The 22106-nt window shown below is 47.3% G+C and overlaps 1 protein-coding gene across 1 annotated transcript in view; it reads right to left on the bottom strand.

Moving 5' to 3' along the window:
• Positions 1 to 700: 700 nt before the first annotated feature.
• Positions 701 to 22106, bottom strand: part of MRPS6 (mitochondrial ribosomal protein S6) — a 44021-nt gene continuing 22615 nt past the window's right edge. The window contains exons 2-3 of the mRNA XM_063180409.1: positions 12885 to 13024; positions 701 to 1338 (exon numbers count right to left, since the gene is read on the bottom strand). Coding sequence (XP_063036479.1) covers positions 1155 to 1338; positions 12885 to 13024 — 324 coding nt within the window. The 3' untranslated portion in view covers positions 701 to 1154. The remainder of the gene's footprint in view (positions 1339 to 12884; positions 13025 to 22106) is intronic.

Below are 22106 nucleotides of genomic sequence, written 5' to 3'. Positions count from 1 at the left end.
CAATGATTTTTCCAGAAAAAAAAAAAATAAAAGAAAGAAAAAAAAATCAAATAGAAAAAAAAAAAAAAAAAAAAAAAAAAGAGAATTAAAAGAAAAAGAAAAAAGAAAATAAAATTTAAATTAAAAAAAAAAAAAAAAAAAAAGAAAATACCCCCAAACAAAACCCACAAATCCAGACATTCATAACTCTTAAAGGAAGATGTAGGGAAAAAGAAAATGTTATTCTTTTTCTGATGCATTTAAAAAAAAATTAAGATATTCAGAAGAACTGGTTTCTTTTCCTTTCCAAAATTCCATATCTAAGGAAAAAAAAAGAGCACAAAAGCCCCCTAGAAATGATCCAACCACTGGATTTACATCAGAGAGCACAAGGTCTTTATATATATAAAAATAATAACACAGATTTTCCTCCTGTTTTCAACAAAAGAAAGGCAGAAAAGACACATGAACACTTTATTCTGATGTTTTTTCCCAGTTTGAAATGTGCACTTGATGGCAAAATGAAGCATCTTTGATTCTCCTGCTCCTACAAAAGCTTGGGGAGTCTCTAATTCCCACCTGGAATTTTCTGGCCTTACCTAAAAAGGAATTTTTACCTGTGCTTTGAACATTGTTTACCTTGAGGACCATGAGGTGGCTTTTGGCAGTGAAAGTTTTGGGATTTTTTTATACTTATTAAAAAAAAAAAAAAAAAGTCAGGTTTTACTTTTAACCACACTTTTATTGCCTTTTATTTCCTCCGAAATAAACCCCCACCAAATCACATCCTAGATTTCTATATTTCCACTGCAGACTTCTTAATCTCTCATGTAAATCTCCATATTCTGGAGTAATCTCTGGAAAAAATGCTATTTATAGCATCCTGCTGCTGCAGAAATCTCCATTATCAATGTAATGCTCCGAGAGAAAAGCAAATCAATTTGCAGAGTTGTCAAACAGCAAGATAAGCGCCCAGATTAAAACTATTCCAATTATTCTAAACAAAAAGAAACCTCAATTGTTACAGCAATGAAGATCCTGTGACAGACCACACACATCCCATGGCCAAAAGTGATTGTTTTTTGTGTTTTTTTTTTTTGATGGAGTTATCACAAATCTTTTCCACAGCAGCAATAAAAGATGGGTTTAAAAAAGGTTTCAAACAGCTGGGATTTTCAGTTTTTCTTGGCAGAGAGGAGTTTGTGCTCAGGGCTGGCTGGGAGGATGCCACTGCACTCCTCGGCCTTGGCCAGGGGGCGTTTGATGAAAGCTCTTCTGATGACATCGATGTCCCGGCCCAGGTGATCCATCATGGGGGACACCAGGGAAGGAGGAGCCTCCAGGTCTATCAGGAAATACCTACAAGGAGAAGCACAGCAAATCAATCAGCCAAAACACTGGCATGGGACAAAATTGACCAAAATACTGGGCTGGGGTAAACCCCACCAAAATACTGGCATGGGACAAAATTAACCAAAATTCCTGGGCTGGGATAAACCCCACCAAAATACTGGCATGGGACAAGATTAACCAAAATACTGGGCTGGGATAAACCCCACCAAAATACTGGGATGGGACAAAATTAACCAAAATACTGGGCTGGGATAAACCCAGCAAAATACTGGGCTGGGATAAACCCCACCAACATACCTGGGCTGGGCCAAATCCACCAAAATACCTGGGCTGGAACAAAATCAGCCAAAATACCTGGGCTGGGATAAAATCAGCCAAAATTACCTGGGCTGGGATAAACCCCACCAAAATCCCTGTGCCAAATCCACTAAAATACCTGGGCTGGGACAAAATTAACCAAAATTCCTGAGCTGGAATAAAATCAGCCAAAATACCTGGGCTGGGACAAAATTAACCAAAATACTGTGCTGGGAAAAATTAACCAAAATACCAGGGCCAAATCCACCAAAATACTGTGCTGGAATAGAATTAACCAAAATACCTGGGGCAAATCCACCAAAACACCTGAGCTAGAACCAAATCAACCAAAATACCTGGGCTGGGACAAAATCCACCAAAATACCTGTGTCAAATCCACCAAAATACCTGGGCTGGGACAAAATCAGCCAAAATACCTGGGCTGGGACAAAATTAACCAAAATACCTGGGCTGGGACAAAATCCAGCAAAATAGTTTTTTCTGTTCCTGTGGGTTTTTTTAAAATGGGAATTCCCAAGTTTTTTCTGTTCCTGTGGAGTTTTTTTAAATGGAATTTCCCAAGTTTTTTCTCACATTTTGGTACCTGGGGTGTTTGAAATAAAAGCTCAGGGCTAGCTTGATTTCAATGATGAGAAGTTCAATTGAACTCTGGTGGAATCATGTAATATCCTGAGCTGGAAGATGTCCCACAGGATCATCCAAACCCCCCAAATTCCCAGTTTTTCCCTGGGAATGTTGTCCCAACACTCCTGGAGCTCTGTCCAGCCCTGCTGACCCAAGGAGATTTATGGGGATTTTTGAAGGACTTTTGAATAAGTTAGAGATGGAACATGGATGGGTTTTGAGGCCCATTCCAACCCAAACCATTCCATGGGTGGGTTTTGAGGTCCATTCCAACCCAAACCATTCCATGGATGGGTTTTGAGGCCCATTCCAACCCAAACCATTCCATGGATGGGTTTTGAGGTTCCTTCCCTGCCCAAACCATTCCATGGGTGGGTTTTGAGGCCCATTCCAACCCAAACCATTCCATGGGTGGGTTTTGAGGTTCCTTCCCTGCCCAAACCATTCCATGGATGGGTTTTGAGGTCCATTCCAACCCAAACCATTCCAGAATCCCCCAATTCTCCCAGCCCACCCCCCATGGAGCACCTCACAAGCCAAAAGTGACACCTCTAAATGAAGACACGTTGTCCAAGCAGGATCAGACACCCCAGTTTCATCCCAAAACTGCCCCTGACACAGAGGACTTTGCTCTGCAGGAATTTTGGGTTTTTCCTAAGTCAGCTCCAGCAGGAGCATCCCATGTTCCCAAAGGTGATCCTGGAGGGGAAATCCCCAGGACCAGAAGGAAATTGGGAATCTGAAGGAGGTGGGGCTGTGAACAAGCCCTGCTCGTGCCCTTCAGGCTGCACTGGGGTCAGTTTTTTGCATCACATCCCAAATATTGCACCCCAAGAGCCCCATGGGGCCAGGAGTGGCTCAGGATTGCAGAATCCACCCCTGGAAAACATGGGAGGAACACTTTCCCTCAGCCACCACCCTGATCTCACAGAGCAGCCACGTCACAGCCCCAGCTCATCCCCAAACCCTGCCCAGAAAGTCCAGAACTCTCCGTGGGAGGGGTAGGATGGTGAAAGCCCACTGAAACCCCAAATGCTGAGGTGGGAGAGGAGCCCAGCACTGGCTGGGTGTCCCTGGAGCCAGGGCAGCAGTGCCAGCCCAGCCAGCCCAGCATTCCAGGTGCCTGAGCTGCAGGAATTGCCCCAGGATGGTCCCAGGGATTTGGGGGAATTCTGCTGGGCTCCCTCCTCCTCCTCCTCCTCACAAAGCCCCACAGCAACAACATTTGGCTTTGGGGAGCTCTGTGGGCTCAGGAGGGCAGAGATGGAGTTCAGGGACAGGAACCATTTCCCAGCCTGGCCAGTGGTGCGGACGTGCAGCCCAGCAGGATCCGAGGATGCGCCCCCTGAAATCTGGGAATGTGGGGTTGATCCTCTGGTAAAACCACCGGTGAACCCAGCAGATGCCACCTGAGCTCTGCAGCCTCCCAGATCCTCTCACCTCCAGAATTCCAGCTGGAGATTCCTGCCCCTCTCCCCGATCCCACTGCCATCCCCGCCCTGCCTCCTGAATTCATTCCATTTCTGCCCAGCTCTCATCTGCTGCTTTTCATTGTGCTCCTAAAACGGCGAGAGGGTTGTTTTTTGGTTTGTTTTTTGCTTTGTTTTTTGGTTTGTTTTTTTTTTTTTTTTCCCCTTCCAAAGGCTGCTTTGCAACTTTATGCTTTCTCTGCCATTAGCAAAGGGTGGAAATTTCCACTGACGCACTGTTGATAAGCCAAGGAGAGCAGGGGGGGAAGGGAGGATGAGCTGTTCCAGCAGATCTTTCTGACTCCTCTCAGGAAAAGGTATTTTATCAGAATTGCAGGCGCTGGGAAAAACGTGGGGTTTCAAAAACAACCACCTCTCTCCAACGTGAGCAAGATTGCCTCCCTGTGCCACGACAAAACAAAGGGAGGGAGAGACAAGGGAGAGAGAAGCAGCGTAAAAAAAAAAAAAAAAAAAATTAAAAAAAAAAATTGGATTTCTTCAGGAAAGAAAGAAGGGCTGGAAAAAACAATGAGCAGCACAATGGACAATGACATCCCTGAGGAGATGTGAGCCCCTTCCCCTCAGACCTGCACACTGAAATCAGCTGCCAGGAGGCCAGGGGGGTTTGAAAGCCTCAAACCTTGGTTGCAGGCAGTGATCTGTGACCCCACACTCTGCTGTTTGTGCAGTAAACAACCCCAAATCCCAGCGAGACAAAGCCAGGGAAAAATACAGGAATGCAGCAGGGAAAGCACCTCGTTCTTGCAAGGAGAAATGCAAAAAGCATTTGTGCTCTCCAGGAGTCACCAGGGGAGAAATGCAGGAAAATTCCACTGATTCACCATGAGCCCACAGTTATTTTTGTCCTCCTGCTTGACTGCAAACACAAGGATGATTTAAATGCAGGGGAGCAGACTGGAACACATTAAAACAATGCATTAACTCCAAAAAAAATTAAAATGTAAGATGGTCTCGAATAAAGGAGGATGTGCCTTTGCATATGAGGGAAATAAAAAAAAAGAGGACCAAAAAAAGAGCCGGGTTTCATTTCTCAAATTTACCAAATTCAAGCCAGAAATTGTTTGAACCTTGAGTCCTAAGGATGCTCAAATCTGTTGCTTTCAGGTGGCCAGGGTAGGAGTTCAAGGATCCTGGATGAAAACTCCCTTTGAAATCCTCCTGGAATGCAACTCTGGGCCAAGGGGAGCAGTGCAGATGTGGTGGCCTTGGAAGAGGCTGTGGGGTCCCAAGGTTTTGGCCCCAAAATGTCTCCCTTGTGAGATGGTGGAAGATCCAAAGGAAAAAAAACGTTCTGAGGAAGAGCAGAGGTGAAAGGAGCAAAAAACACCTGGAGGAAACCACAGCAGGAGCAGGAGGAGCTCCACGTTGTCCTCATTAAGGTAATTCCACAAAAATAATTTTTTAAAAATTTTTGCTACCTGAATGTTCATTTTTAGGACCATGGAAATGGGGGAATTTGCTTTGTCCCTCCTCAGCAGGGCAAGCTCATGGATTGTCAGAAGGACCAGGACAAGTGCTGCCTTTAGCTTTTACAAACATGGCAGTGGAAATTCCTTGAAAATCTGGCAAGGACCAGATCCAACCCAAAAGCTGGACTTTAATGACCAAAACTGAGCCACAGCAATGATGGGAATGATCCAGAGGGAGCCTGGGGGAGATACACCCACAGCCCCAGGAAAGGCACTTCCCAAATTCCATCCACAGGCACCTGGTGCTCAGCTGATTGACTCATGGAAAGATGTTTCATTAATTCAAAGATCATTAAGAACAAAATAAATTAAAATGAAAGTCAACCCCCTCAGTTGGTGGCTGGTTGCCACCCCACCAAGCCCAGTGGCCACCACACTCAATAAAGAGCTTTCACAAGGGTGCCACAGGATTTGGGGGATTCTGGTGCCCTCACATCACCAGCTCTGCTCAGGGCCTCTAAAAAGCACCAAAATTCCAAAGGGCACTTCCACAGCTCAGGTGGAAAGGAGAAAACATCCCAAACATTGCAGGGCTTTGATCCCATATTTACATGGGCAAAAGTAATGGTTCAACTCATCAATGAAGAAAGCCCCATCTAGCGGAAGAAGACAATCAGCTGAGCAGAAAATACTCCAAATGTGCCTAAACCCACAAACATTCCAGCTGCCTTTGTTCTCATCCAAGTGCACTGCACAGCCAGGACACTTTTTTTTTCCCAAACAGCTCAAGATGTTCTAAAATCCAAACAGCAACAAGAAGCTGGGTTGGGCATTTAGTTTAAATTTATTTTGAGGGGGGTTAAGTAAGGAAAAAAGTTCCTTTTTAAGATTAATTAAGCTCCTTTCATGTGTTTTTGTTTTGCCCTCTTTGGTCTTCAAGAGCCATGAAAGGCATCAAGAGGCTCGACTTGAGCGAGGCCAAACACGTTTGGAGAATAAAGAAAAAACATGAACTCTGCATAATTTGGGTTCAACATAGGGTGGGGAGAGGGCTGTTCAAACCTGTGAACGCTCCAGAGAACATTTCTGACAGGTAACCATTATTTACCATTATTTCACTCTCACAAATCAAGGCAATCACATTGCGCCCAGGTGGTGGGGATGATCAGAGGGCACTTCAACCTCTCCATCCACGTGGAAAATTTCATCCTGCCACAAGCAGGAGGTTTAGAAAGGAATTGTGCAACTTCCAAAGCTCAGCTGCTCTGTGGGGAGAGGCAAAGCCTGAACATGTAAGAAAATTTATATGGAAATGTTTCCACAGCAGTCAAAAAAAATTCCTGATCAACTCCCCAAAATGCAACTCCTGGGTGAGGATTCCTGATCAACTCCCAAAATGTAATTCCTGGGTGATAATTCCTGTTAAACTTCCCAGATTGGATCACAATTCCTGATCAACTCCCCAAAATGTAATTCCTGCATGGTAATTCCTGATGAACTCCACAAATGCAATTCCTGGGTAGTAATTCTTGATAAACTCTCCCAAAATATAATTCCTGATAAACTCCCCAAATGCAATTTTTGGATGATAATTCCTGATGAACACCCCAAACTGGATGAGAATTCCTGATCAACTGCCCAAAATCCAATTTTTGGATGATATTCTCCAGATGCAATTCCTGGTGGTAATTCCTGATGAACACCCCAAATTAGGTGATAATTCCTGATAAACTCCCCAAATGCAATTCCAGGATGAGAATTCCCGATCAGCTCCATAAAATACAATTTTTGGATGATAATTCCTGATCAACTCCCCAAATGCAATTTCTGATAAACTCTCCAGAATGCAATTCCTGGCTGAGAATTCCTGATCAACTCAGAAATTCCTGGATGATAATTCCTAATAAACTCCCCAAAATGTAATTCCTGGATGATAATTCCTGATCAGCTCCCCAAAATGCAATTCCTGGGTGACAATTCCTGCTCAATTCCCAAAATGCAATTCCTGGGTGACAATTCCTGCTCAGTTCCCAAAATGCAGCTCAGCAAGAACAAAAGCAAGCCCTGGGTTTGCTATTTCAGAGAGCACGGGGGCTGAGGAGACAACTGTGAGTGAAGAGCAAAACAAAAAGATGAAGAGGCAAAGCAAGCAAATAACAAAAGAAAATTGCCATCTTTTCAAACTCAAATTTGAAAGCAAGGAAAAAAAGAAACAACAAGGCAATGAAAAACTGGCAAATAGAACATGGGAACTGTTATGAATAATCAGAGTTTTGCTGGAGAAGTCATAAGTCATGGAATGGTTGGGTTGGAAGGGAATTGAAACCCATGCAGTGCCACCCCTGCCATGGCAGGGACACCTTGCACTGTGCCAGGCTGCTCCAACCTGGCCTTGGGCACTGCCACAGAAATAAATGTGCAACTCAATAAAATGAAGTGAATGAAATGATGGAACATGTGGTGAGAAAGGTGTGAAACATTGCTGCGTCCCAGGCAGATGGAACAGAGGGAATCCCACACATCCCAAAACCAAGGAGAAGGGAAGGCCCTGGTGCTCCATCGGTCCCCAAACCCTGAGCAGGCTGAGCTGCATCACTTTGCTCCAGAGCTAAGAATGGAATCACTGAAGTGGGGCTAAAAACCACCAAAAACTCTGAGATTCCAACCCCAGTATTCCAAATTCCACCTCAATCCCCCATCCCAGCTCCTGCAGATCCTTGGAGCCACCACCTGCCCAGAGGAACGTGTGGATCTGTTTTGGTTTCTCCTGGTTGTTCTGGAGCTGCCTTTGGATCCTGTGCAAAGTCAAACCCCCCCAGCCCAAGGGTGACCCCAAACACCCCCTGAGCCATGGAGAGGCACCAGGGTGGGGTTGGGGCAGGGCCAGAGCAAACACAGAACCACAAAGTGCCACCCCCGGTGCGCTACTACCACTTTACAACCTGTTGGAATCTGCTCTGCTGCGCTCAGAGGGATTCAGAGCTCCCGGAGCATCTCAAACAGCAAACAGAGCCTGCCTTCAACATTCCTTCCATTCAAAACCTGCCACTCACCTCATTTAAATCAGGTGGGTTTTGTTTGTGCCAGCCAGAAACACCTCTGGGACAAATAAAACCACCAAGCACCTTAAAAGCAATTAAAATGCAGCTCGTTAATAACACGGAGTGATGAGTAAAAGAAATGTTTGGCACAAATCTGTGGGCCAGCAGGAGAGAAAGGTTGGGAATCTTTGTTGAAATACATTCTTGCCCTGGTTTTTCACATTCTGGGCAAGGCAGGCTCAAAGTCTCACCTAAGTTTCCATACCTAGAACCTGGTCCTTGGCACATTTTATCCAGCCACAAGCTGAATTGTTACAATATCAAACCATCCTCTGAAATACTTAAAAACCAAAATATTCATGTTCCACCATGAATAAAATGAATGTGAATGAGTGGCTAATTCAGTTTAAAGATCAGTAAATCAGGGATTGAAAAGTTTGACTCTTTAATGAATCCACACAATTCCCAAAACTCATTTCATAATTTCAAAATGACCAAATTTTCATAATGAGCTACAGGCAAAAACTGCCAATATTAGATCTTCCAAAAAAATAAATAAAATGAAAGGAGGAGGATGCCCAAAGAGATGCATTTCAGAGACAAACCTAAATTTTAACACCTCATCCTCAATGAGCAGGATCTCCTGAGAGGGAATAACCCCATTGTTTGTGGGATGATCCCACTGTTTGTGGGATCTGGGGGCTTCAGGAGAGTCACTGCTCCTGCCAGTGACAGCTCAGGGCCACAGTCCCCCTGGCAGGCTTGGAGAAATCTGCTTTACACAGCAATTGCCAGAAAATTCCTTTTCTCTGGGAAGTCTCCTGGATATTGTTCAGTTTGTAACAAGCCTGTATTCACTTTATATCCCCAAAATCCCAGATGGTGCTGGAGCACTCCAGAGTTCAGGGAAAAAACCCCTTTTTTTAAGGACCAACCATCCCTCCTGCTGATTTATCAATTTGTATTTTCTACTTCAACTCTTTCCCTATCTCTAAAATCCCCACCAAAACCTGCACAAGATTTGCAGGGAAGAAATCAGGGAATGGTTTGGGTTGGAGGGAATTAAAGATCATTGCATGGGCAGGGAAGCTTCCAGCAGCCCAGCTGAGCCCAAGCCCCATTCCATTCATTTTTATATCATTATATTAAATTCATTTGCATATAATTAACCAGCCAGGAGGTCCAAGGAAATAATGGATTGAGTGTCCATCCCAAATATCCAACATGCTATAGGAAAATAAATCTCCAACTAACTACATGCTAGAGAAAAATAAATCAGTTAAATAAATCAGTTAAAATAAATCAGCTAAATAAGAGTCAGGAAAATTAAAAAAAAAAAAATAACTTAAAAATATTAAAAACCTAAAACAAGCAAAAAATTAAAAGCTTTGGAAGATTCAAGGTGCTCCCCCAGACACTCATGAGAATTCTCACAGAAGCCTCTTAAGATAATTCAGAATAAACCAAGACTAAGGAAAATTGAAATATTCTGGATTATCCAATGTCCCACTCCACACCAACCTGCTCCAGAAGGGACACAGGAGAATTAGAAATTGGCTGGGGAGGAGAAAAAATTCCAGGATTTTATGGAAAGTCCAGGAGCTTAGGGAGGGAGGTGTCTGGAAAAGTTGTTTGTTTTCTTTTTAATTTTGTCCTATTGAAAACAATATATATATATTTTTACAGCTGCTGTAAAGTAGAACTGGCTGATTTTATAAGGTGGCTCCAAAACTGATTTATCACTTCCTATTGATGGATAATGTTTGATTTCCTGAATGTTTTCTTTTCCAGTATAAAATACTGCATGGTCCAGCAGGAACCCGCCCTGCCTGTCCACGGAGCTGCAAAATTCCACAGGAAAATCTCCAGGAATGCAATCCCGAGGAATTCCCAGTGCTGCCAGTGCCAGCTCTGGGTGGGAGATCCCAAAGAGAGGCACCCAAACCTTGTCCTGCAGCAAAGCAGAGATCTGGATCCTGCCACAGCCAGGGAGGGCAGGAACAGGGACTGAGAAATATCTGGGGACATCTGACCTGGGAGGAGGAGGAGGAGGAGGAGGAGGAGGAGGAGGAGGCTTTGATCTTAGGTTTCCTGCCTGAAGGTTGCAATGATTGGTTACTAAAGCCTTGTTTTACTCAGCACATAAAATCCACCTGCTCTGGGGGCTCTGCAGGCAGGAGGGGTTTGCTCAAAGCTCTCTGGGAGGATATGGGAGGGCTGGGGAGGGGAGAGATGGATCTGCTCCATCCCAGAGCCCCCTGAGGCCAGTGGGGATCAGGAGAGGGATTGGGGTTAAATCTGGGGTTGGGATAGGAACTGGAATGGGACTGGGATGGGGATTGGGGCTGGGATTGTGCCCCTCAGGTGATTTCCCAGCTGCAGAGCTGCCCCAGCCTGGGAGGAGCTGGAGCTGCTGCAGAGCCCAGAGGAGGCTCCAGGATGGGCAGAGGGATGGAGCAGCTCTGCTGGCAGGAAAGGCTGGCACAGCTGGCATTGCTCACCTGCACAGGAGAAGCTTTGGGCTGAGCTCAGGGTGGCCTTGCAGGGCCTGGAGGAGCCCCAGGAAAGCTGGAGAGAGACAATTGCCAGGGGATGCAGGGACAGCACACAGGGAATGGCCTCAAACTGAAAAATTACAGGTTTAGATCAGATATTAGGAACAATTTCCTGCCTGGCAGGGTGGGCAGGGCTGGGATGGAATTCCACCCCTGGATCCCTGGCACTGCCCAAGGTCAGGTTGGACACTGGGGACAGTGGGAGGTGTCCCTGCCATGGCAGGGGTGGCACTGGGTGGCTTTGAGGTCCCTCCCATCCCAACCCATCCCTGGCTCCACCTCAGGCACTGCCATTGTGCCCGTGCCTGTTTTGCTCTCCTGTTCCATGTGGGGTTTTTCCAAACCATGCCTTGACCCTGGCAGTTTTGCAATGCAGGATGAAATCCTGTTGCAAGCCCATGGGAGATGAGAAATTCCTGTCTCAGGACAGAATTAGTGATGACCTCATCCTGCTGTCAGAGCAGAAGCATTTTATAAACATGAAAGCCTTTTCCAAGGGCAGAACAAGGAGCTGCTGTCCCTCTCCTTGTGCCAGGGGGGAGCTGAGGCACAGGGATGAAATTCCAGTGATTTTGGGAGAGGTTGGATGACAGTTTTTAGCTTGGGTGGCAGCACTTCTGCAGGCCAGGTTTTGGGTTCTTCAACAGAAGACAGGAACATCTCCAGAACTTTGGAGAAGAGATGAAGAGAAGCCATTTCTGCAGGGGAGCGGTGCCAGGGCCTCATCACCTCCACAGGGAGGGATCCTCCCCAGAACCCCATCCAACCCTGCCCTCTGGCACTGGGAACCCATTCCCCCTCTCTGTCACTACATGTCCTTGCAGAAAGTCCTCTTTCCTCCTTTCTAAAGTGTTCCTGAAGGTTCTGGAAGGGCTCTGAGGCCTCCCTGAAGTTCCTCTTGCCCAGGCTGATGGAACAGGAGTGTGCTGGAGATCCCCCCTTCTCCTCTCACCATTCCCACTTAGCAGGAGCACCACAAGGTGCTCAGAAGAGGGAATGAAACCAGGAGTGACCCCATGAGAGCTGATCCAAGGAGGACTTTGCAGCTCTGGAGTGCCCTGAGCTTCCCCAAGGAAGAGCAGGGCTGGCCAAGCTCCTGTTGGATGCTGCAGGATCGGGAGCAGCTCGTTAATTGTTAATTGTTAATTGTTATTAGGATTAAGCAGCCCCAGCAGTTGCTTAGCAACATCTCCCAGGCCTTGGAGAGGCAGCAGCCATTTCAGAGGTGGCCTCAAGGAGCAAAACCACCCTGGGCATGGCATGGGAGCTGCAGCACCTCCCTCTGCACTGTGGGGTAATTCCCATTTATTGTGTTTCCATAAAACACAGGACTACCCTAAGCACCCTTAACTGAGGGGCTGGGGGGCTCACCTGGGGAGGAGAAGCTGCAGGGAGAGCTCAGAGCCCCTGGCAGGGCCTGCAGGGGCTCCAGCAGAGCTGCAGAGGGACTGGGGACAAGGCCTGCAGGGACAGCACCCAGGGAATGGCTTCCCACTAAAATGGGAGGAATTTAGGTGAGATATGGGGAAGAAATTCTCCCTTTTGAGGGTGGGCAGGCCCTGGCACAGGGTGCCCAGAGCAGCTGGGGCTGCCCCTGCATCCCTGGCAGTGCCCAAGGCCAGGCTGGACACTGGGGACAGTGGGAGGTGTCCCTGCCATGGCAGGGGTGGCACTGGATGATCCTTAAAATCCCTCCCAACCCAAACCATTCCATGATTCTGGACTTCATCAAACCCCAAAACTGTTTTAGGAACACAACCAAGCCTTACAGGGCACTTTAATGTTAATTATTAACATTGGAGGAAAGGATCCCATCCTGCCAACTAGGAGATTAGGCTGAGCTTTATCAGAAAACAGCCTAAAAATAGTCATTTAAAAAATAATAATATTGTTTATGTTGGGGAAAGTTCTGCAGTGCAAACACCACTGAAAACCAGCACAAAACGGACAGCACTCAGAATAAAACACACAGAACACACAGACAACACACCCAGCTCCTTGCTGAGAGCCCCCCCAGGTCCCACCTGCAGCCCAAACATCCCCCAAGGGCTGGTGCTGGTGTCCCTGCTCCCGGAGCAGCAGTGACAGCACGAAGGAGCAGGTGTCACCACGTACCCCCCTCGCTTGTGGCGCTCCTTGTGCTTGGTGATTTTGTAGGGCAGGGACCTCTCCCCCAGGTTCTCCAGGCTCCTCACGATGGCTCCTCTCTCCATCAGAGCCTCCACGGTGCGCTTGAGCACGGCTGCTGTCTCAGGCTGCAAAAGAGAGAGAGAAAAGTCAGGAATTCCTGGAAATCTGCGTGGTTTGTGTGCTGGCAAGGACAGCTGCACTTGCACAGCTCAGCACTTGGAGAGGAGGGGCTGCAACCCAATTTTCAGAATTTTCAGGAGCAGGCCGCGGTGGTGTTTGAGGGTCTCCAGGAGCAGGGAAGAAGCATTTTCTATTATATGTTTGGGGGTCTCCAGGGAAGAGATGAGAATCTTGACTCTGTGTTTCAGAAGGCTGATTTATTATTTTATGATATTATATTATATATAATTATATTATTATATAATAATATAATTATATATAAAATATAAACTATATTATATATAGTATATATTAATATTATATATAATATACAATAAATATTATGTATATTATTGCAATAAATATTATATATATTATACATTATATATAATATATTATGTACTATATATAATACTTAATATATATTAATATATACAAATATTAACAATAATACATTAATATTACCATCAATATATTAATATTACTATAAATATATTAATAATATAATGTAATGTAATGTAATATAATATAATATAATATAATATAATATAATATAATATAATATAATATAATATAATATAATATAATATAATGTATTCTATACAATATATATTCTATATTCTATATTCTATATATGGTATATATTAATATTTATATACTATATATTAATATAGTGTATTTATACAATATATACACTATTACATATTATATAATAATATTATATGCTATTATATGCTATTATATGCTATTATATTATATTATACTATATTATATTATATTATATTATATTATATTATATTATATTATATTATATTATATTATATTATATTATATTATATTATATTATATTATATTATATTATATTATATTATATTATATTATATTATATTATATTATATTATATTATATTATATTATTATATTATATTGACATACAAAAGCTATACTAAAGAAAAAGCAAAGAAACATTAAAAAAGCTAGGAAAGAAAAGAATGAATAATAAAAATCTTTTGATTAACTAAACTCTTGACACAGCTAGACCTGTGATTTTTCATTAAGTAAAAACAATTCACATACTAAGTAAACAATTTTTTAAATCACATTCTAAAGTAACAAAATATAGAGAAGCCGAAGCTTCCCAGCTTCTCAAGAAAAATAAATCTTAGCAAAAGTATTTTTCAAAAAATATATTAGTGACAGCAGGCAATTCCCCAGGAACGTTTCCTGCCATTTCCAAGTCAGGCCCCAGCAAAAAGAAGATGAGTTCATGGATTTGACTCACCTGGAATCACTTGCTCTGAGCCTTGCACAAATCAATATTCCTAGCAAAGGAAAATGATGGATTGGGAACAGATTTGGGGTCCTTGCACTGTTGTTGTTCATTAATATTTCAAGTGATCAGTGTGGGGAAAACACAAGTCCATGGCTTGGTATGGAGACAGCAATTAGCACCATTATATAAAAATTACATATATAATATACATCCTTATATGGGATATCCTGGGCTGGAAGGGACCCACAGGGATCCCTGATCCAGCTCCTGGCCCTGCACACACCCCAACAATCCCATTCTGTCCCTGCAGGGGTGTCCAAGGGCTCCTGCAGCTCTGGCAGCCCTTCCACAACCTCATTTCAGGGAGCTGTGGAGAGCAATGACAAACCCTTCTAACCTCCATGCAGATTTCAATGAAATCCACTAAAATATTGTTGGGTAAGCTCCCTGCCCTCCATCCCTCACCCCCCAGTGGCACAGAGGCTTTTTGTCTCTTTTCCACATGCCCAGGGATCAGCACATTCCCTGAGTGCTGCAAGGCCAACGTGAGGTGCAGTTTCTGAACACAACCAAGCCAAACATTTGAGCCCCATGTATTTAAAAACAAAACCAGAGAGAAAGAACAAGAAAAGAAAGCCACAGATTTCTACATTCAGGATTGTAAAATTTGCAACCTTCCCCACTTGCGGCCATACTCTGAAAACATCAACTAATTGTTGGGTTGGAAAGCTTGTCACTATAATCCCTCTCATTCTCCCTCTCCCAAAATTGCCATGGTTTACCCTGGCTTGCCTAAAGCCATCACCCAAACTAAAAATAAGCTGAACTCTGCTAACCAAGAGATCCACAGACACAGGTTCCTTGGTTTGCCTCAGAGCCAGCCCTCTTGGGGACAGGGGAAATGGGGCCTGCCTGGCTCCCAGCTCAGGACCCACAACATTTTTTCCTGAACAGCCCAGCACTAATTCCAGTCCCACAGCCCAGCACTAATTCCAGTCCCACAGCCCAGCTCTAATTCCAGTCCCCCAGCCCAGCTCTAATTCCAGTCCCACAGCCCAGCACTAATTCTAGTCCCCCAGCCCAGCTCTAATTCCAGTCCCCCAGCCCAGCTCTAATTCCAGTCCCCCAGCCCAGCACTAATTCCAGTCCCACAGCCCAGCACTAATTCTAGTCCCCCAGCCCAGCTCTAATTCCAGTCCCCCAGCCCAGCTCTAATTCCAGTCCCAGTGCCCAGCACTAATTCCAGTCCCAGAGCCCAGCACTAATTCCAGTCCCACAGCCCAGCACTAATTCCAGACCCAGAGCCCAGCTCTAATTCCAGTCCCACGGCCCAGCACTAATTCCAGTCCCAGTGCCCAGCACCAATTCCAGTCCCACAGCCCAGCTCTAATTCCAGTCCTACAGCCCAGCTCTAATTCCAGTCCCACAGCCCAGCTCTAATTCCAGTCCCAGTGCCCAGCACCAATTCCAGTCCCAGTGCCCAGCACCAATTCCAGTCCCACAGCCCAGCTCTAATTCCAGTCCTACAGCCCAGCACTAATTCCAGTCCCACAGCCCAGCTCTAATTCCAGTCCCACAGCCCAGCTCTAATTCCAGTCCCAGTGCCCAGCACCAATTCCAGTCCCAGTGCCCAGCACTAATTCCAGACCCAGAGCCCAGCACCAATTCCAGTCCCACAGCCCAGCTCTAATTCCAGTCCCACAGCCCAGCTCTAATTCCAGTCCCACAGCCCAGCTCTAATTCCAGTCCCAGTGCCCAGCACTAATTCCAGTCCCACAGCCCAGCTCTAATTCCAGTCCCACAGCCCAGCTCTAATTCCAGCCCCACAGCCCAGCACTAATTCCAGTCCCAGAGCCCTGGGGAGGGCAGAGGAGCCAATGGAGCTGCTGCTGCAGAGGGGATGAGGAAGAGCTCTCAAGAGCAGGACAGCCTGGTTTGGAATTGCAGCTCTGGACACCCCTCCTGCCCCCAGGGCAAAGCAGAGCCATTCCCAGCTGCTCTCACCCCTGGGCAGCCTTGGCAGGGACCTGGGGCCACACCAGTGGCTCACAAATTGTCACCTTGCTCTGGAAAGGTGCAGTCCCAAGCTGCACCAGGGGAAATACAGGGTGGAGAGCAGGGAAAAGGTTTTTGCAGCAAGGGTGAGAAAGTTCTGGAATGGCTGCCCAGGGAGGTGGTGGAGTCCCCGTGCCTGGGTGTGTTTAACAAAGCCTGGATGTGGCACTGGGGGCCAGGGTTTGGTTGGGCTGTTGGGGCTGGGCTGGACTCGATGGTCTGGAAAATCTCTTCCAATTCTGTGAATTCTGTGATTCTGTGAAGAATCCTGGGAGGGTCAGGCTGGAAGGGCCCACAGTGCTCACCTGGAGCCACCTCTGGGTCACCCAGAGCAGAGGGCACAGGGAGGGCCCAGGTGGCTCTGGAATGTGCCAGGAGGAGACTCCAGCCCCTCTCTGGGCTCTGCTCCAGCTCGGGCCCTGCCCAGGGCAGAAGTTGTGCCTCCTGTGAGGGGAATTGCTGGGCTCAGGCCCTGCCCGTGGCTCTGGGGCCATTGCTGGGCCTGGAGCAGAGCCTGGGCCTGCTCTGAGCTCTGCACACGGGGACAGACACAGGGACAGACACAGGGACAGACACAGGGACAGGCAGGGCTGAGAGCTCCTGGAAGAAGGAACCAAAGGATTTTTGTCTACAGATCCAAATTCCTCACTCCTCTTCCCCCACATGCTTCAGAGCTGCCCAGAAGAAACCTGTTAACTGCACAGGTCCCATCAAGGCAAACGTAGCCCCAGGTGTCACACCAGCCACAGGTGAGGGGACAGCCTGAGCACTTTGACCTTAGTTGGCCCCACCTCAAAACCTGTGTCCAATTCTGCTCCTGCAGGAGAGCCCTGGAGGGGCTGGAGCGTGTCCAGGGCAGGGAACGGAGCTGGGAAGGGGCTGCAGAATCCCTGAGGGAGCTGGGAAGGGGCTGCAGAATCCCTGAGGAGCTGGAAGGGGCTGCAGAATCCCTGAGGAGCTGGAAGGGGCTGCAGAATCCCTGAGGAGCTGGAAGGGGCTGAGGCTGGAGCAAAGGAGGCTCAGGGGCCCTCGTGGCTCTGCACAAGTCCCTGCCAGGAGGGCACAGCCGGGGGGGTCGGGCTCTGCTGCCAGGGAACAGGGACAGGAGCAGAGGGAGCGGCCTCAGGCTGGGCCAGGGCAGGCTCAGCTGGGACAGCAGCAGCAATTTGCCCATGGAAAGGGAGCTCAGGCCTTGGCAGGGGCTGCCCAAGGGGGTTTGGAGTGTCCATCCCTGCAGGTGTCCCAGGAATGTGGGGTTGTGGCCCCTGAGGATTTGGTTTAAAGGTGAGCACACCACTGGTGCTGCTCCATGGTTGGACTGCATCTTCTTAAAGGTCTTCTCCAACCTCAGCAATTCAGTGATTCTGGCCTCTCTCCTCAAGGCCTGTCAGCTCAGCACAATCCCACCCAAGAGCAGGAGCTGTTCCATGCACACCTGGGGGTGCCCCATCCCTTCCCCCCAGGATTAAAGCCACAGATGCCCCAAAAGAACCAAAGCAGCACCAAACTTCTCGTCCTGAGGGGACATTGTGCATAAGAGGGAACAAAAATGCTCCCGTGGGTTCTGTCAGTCCCACAGGACTCACCTGGCAAGCAGGAAAGATATAAATGAAAGGGAACTGGGGAAAAAAAAGGGAATTCTCTGGTGGCAAAGTGGCTTCAGGCATGGCCATCAGCCATGAAGCCCAGAGAGCAGCCTGGAGACAAACCAAACATGGAAATGAAGCCTTTGGAATGCTGATGACTCCTAAAATACGAGGAGGCACCTGCCTGGAAGCAGAGCTGTGTAAAAGGACTTAGCTCCACTGCTCCTTTTTCCATCTCATTTCCCCCAGAACAGTCCAAGGGATAGAAACTCCAGCACTGGCTACAAAAAAAGTTTTGTCAACCACCAAAACCTCCTCCAAGGAGAGTCTTTGGAGGGAGAAATGGAAGCAAATACCAAATCCTCAGCAGCTTTAGGGCTAGGACAGTTCTCAAGTTCTTCTGGCCAACAGGAAGCATTTAAAGTCAGTGGGCACATCCCAAGTTATAAACAGGAATAACTCCATCCTAATTACTTGATTATCCCTTCAATGTAGTAACAGCAGGATAAAATTATGTCTTTTTTTGGTTGCTCAGCAGTTACAAAAGGTTGGTCAGGGATTATTTACTGAGGTGGAAATCAAAGAAGGCAAAATTCATGTTTAGAAGGAAGCTGCAATTCCAAGCAGCAAAACTAAGGGGGAAAATCATTTATTTGGTGTCATTTACTACTTAATAAAACATTAGAAAATATTAGTGAAAATGATTAAATACTCTCCAAATACTGTCAAAGCATCAACAACCCAGAGCAGCAACCCCAGGTTGGGAACAACCACTCAGGGCAGCCAGGAAAGGTGAAAATCCAGATAAATGCAGCATTCCAAAGAAACAGCAGATGTGGGAGCCGGGCTGAACCCCTGGGGAAAATGGGCTGGGCTGGAGCTGGAAATGGAGCAGTGGGAATGGGGAAAACCTCCAAACCTGCCTGGAACTTCAGGGGTGAGGAGGGATCCCAGATTGGATTGGGATGGAGGGACCCCAAACCCCACCCAGTGCCACCCCTGCCATGGCAGGGACACCTCCCACTGTCCCCAGTGTCCAGCCTGGCCTTGGGCACTGCCAGGGATGCAGGGGCAGCCCCAGCTGCTCTGGGCACCCTGTGCCAGGGCCTGCCCACCCTGCCAGGGAACAATTCCTCATGGCCAAGATCCCACCCAGCCCTGCCCTCTGGCACTGGCAGCCATTCCCTGTGTGCTGTCCCTGCAGGCCTTGTCCCCAGTCCCTCTGCAGCTCTGCTGGAGCCCCTGCAGGCCCTGCCAGGGGCTCTGAGCTCTCCCTGCAGCTTCTCCTCTCCAGCTGAGCACCCCCAGCTCTCCCAGCCTGGCTCCAGCCCCTCTGGACTCATCCCAACATTCCCACACCTTTTGTGGAGCCCCTGGATGATTTTAGGGCCAGCAGGATGCAGAGACAGAGGTTCCTGTATCTACAACAGAACCATTTCCCCAAGACAGAAAAAGGACAAATGGGAAAGCCCAGGTGCTCCTGACCATGCCAACCTTGCCATGTTCCCAGCCCACACTGAGTGACCACAGGAGAAGGAGAGACCATTCCAGAAATGGCACACAGAAGGTTACAGCAGGCACATCACCAAAAATAACTTGGGGGAAGCGATCAAAATTACTTCTGAATTAAAATGAGCACCCCATCCTGAAACCAGATTTTAATTAGCATTGGGTGGTGGGTAAGGCAAAGAACCAGATATGAACACGAAGCCCACGGGCCTGGATGCAGAGGAAGCAGCAACTTTTAAACTCAAAGTGATGCCTAAACTCTTCTGTTCCCAAATCCACCTTTCTTCTTCAAAGAATTGAAATTATATGAGGGATTTTTTTTAATTTTTAACAAATCTTTTAAGATCAAAGGAGATTATAGAAGAAATTAAACTAAAATCTAAGGAATACAAGTATTCTATAAATACCAACCCATAGTTAAATTAAAACATCAATCCCAACACTGAATTTAATTCATTTTAGAGAGCTGAAAGCCTTGAGAATTTCTAAGATGAAGCCTAAAATGTGCCTTTAAAATCTGAAATAAACAGCAAGCAAATCCTCCATGATTTAGGGTGATTTCAATGATTTATTACTGGAAACAGGTAAAGTAACAATTAGCCACAATGTCACAGAAGGGTTGGAAGGGATTTAGGGATCATCCAGTGCCATGGCAGGGACACCTTCCACTGTCCCAGGCTGCTCCAAGCCCTGTCCAACCTGGCCTTGGGCACTGCCAGGGATGGAGAGTCCTCAACTTTCCAGGCAGAATCAATTCAGAATCAGTTAAACCTCAGAATTAATTAAACACCTTCCATGAAACTCCAGAAAATTCAACTCTTCTTCCAACCTCAACACATTCTAATAAGGGCTTCAAGGTAACACTGCAAAATTGTCCTTATCAGGAAGTTGCTGAGAAAAAGCTCCCCGGGAGCTCCAAGCTGTGTTTCTGCCATGACTTTCTGATGTGAATATATTTCATCAATTTACTTTGTATGTGAAAAATAATGAAATGCAAAGGAAAAAAGACATGGAGGGAATATGTCCCCTTCTTCCTCATTGCTCCCCAGTTTTACAGACTGGGCACAGCAGCACAGGGGCTGGGATGTCCCCATGGTCAGCTGGGGTCCCTGTCCCAGCTCTGGAAGGAGCTGAAGTGGAAATTAGCCAATTTCCCAGAATTAGAGAATCCCCAAATCCCTGGGTTTGAAAAAGATTTCCAAGCCCATGCAGTGCCAGCTGTGACCACCTTGTGCCCAGCCCAGAGCACTCAGTGCCACCTCCAGGGGACACCTGCAGGGATGGGCACTGCAAAGCTCCCTGGGCAGCCCCTGCCAAGGCCTGAGCTCCCTTTCCATGGGCAAATTGCTGCTGCTGTCCCAGCTGAGCCTGCCCTGGCCCAGCCTGAGGCCGCTCCCTCTGCTCCTGTCCCTGTTCCCTGGCAGCAGAGCCCGACCCCCCGGCTGTGCCCTCCTGGCAGGGACTTGTGCAGAGCCACGAGGGCCCCTGAGCCTCCTTTGCTCCAGCCTCAGCCCCTTCCAGCTCCTCAGGGATTCTGCAGCCCCTTCCAGCTCCTCAGGGATTCTGCAGCCCCTTCCAGCTCCTCAGGGATTCTGCAGCCCCTTCCAGCTCCTCAGGGATTCTGCAGCCCCTTCCAGCTCCTCAGGGATTCTGCAGCCCCTTCCAGCTCCCTCAGGGATTCTGCAGCCCCTTCCAGCTCCTCAGGGATTCTGCAGCCCCTTCCAGCTCCCTCAGGGATTCTGCAGCCCCTTCCAGCTCCTCAGGGATTCTGCAGCCCCTTCCAGCCCCTCAGGGATTCTGCAGCCCCTTCCAGCTCCTCAGGGATTCTGCAGCCCCTTCCAGCTCCTCAGGGATTCTGCAGCCCCTTCCAGCTCCTCAGGGATTCTGCAGCCCCTTCCAGCTCCTCAGGGATTCTGCAGCCCCTTCCAGCTCCTCAGGGATTCTGCAGCCCCTTCCAGCTCCGTTCCCTGCCCTGGACACGCTCCAGCCCCTCCAGGGCTCTCCTGCAGGAGCAGAACTGGGCCCAGCCCTGGAGGTCTCCCAGCACAGAGGGACAATCCCTGCCCTGCTCCTGCTGCACACACAATTCCTCACCCAGCCCAGCTGCCAGGGGCCTGTTGTCCCACCCAGACTGGTCTAAGCCATCTGTCCCTTCCAGGAGAGGCATTTTCAGGGATCAGAGCTGGCTCTGGACACGCAGCTCTTCCGCCCACCCTGCACATCCTCACTGCTGTCCCAGGACGAAGACAAAGCTGAACATGGTGAGTAAAAACCCTCCACCAGCACTTTTTGAGGACCACAGCTGTAATTTTGAAATTCTCCTGCTTTTGCAGAACACAAGGATCCTTGGCTCTGGAGCAGAAGAAGGTTTAAGGTGGAAGTCACAATGTTTTCACCAAGTGAAGAGTGAATCTTGCCAATCCCCTGCTCAAATTCAGAATTTATCCCGGATAAATCCTAGGATACACAAAACCATCTCACAACAGGAGTCAGGTAAATATTAAAAATCACTGCTGACAAAGGGTTGGAGACATCATAAACTCAATTATCTTCTATCACTCCACCAACACCTCAAAAATAAAGCCCAAAACACCCAAAGAGCAAATCCCTGAGTCCAACCTGATTG

Source organism: Melospiza melodia, chromosome 2 (genome assembly GCF_035770615.1).
Source record: "Melospiza melodia melodia isolate bMelMel2 chromosome 2, bMelMel2.pri, whole genome shotgun sequence".
In the NCBI taxonomy this organism is placed as follows: Eukaryota; Metazoa; Chordata; class Aves; order Passeriformes; family Passerellidae; genus Melospiza; species Melospiza melodia.
Note: the sequence above shows the minus strand (reverse complement) of the source record. Positions and strands in the feature narration are given on the sequence as shown.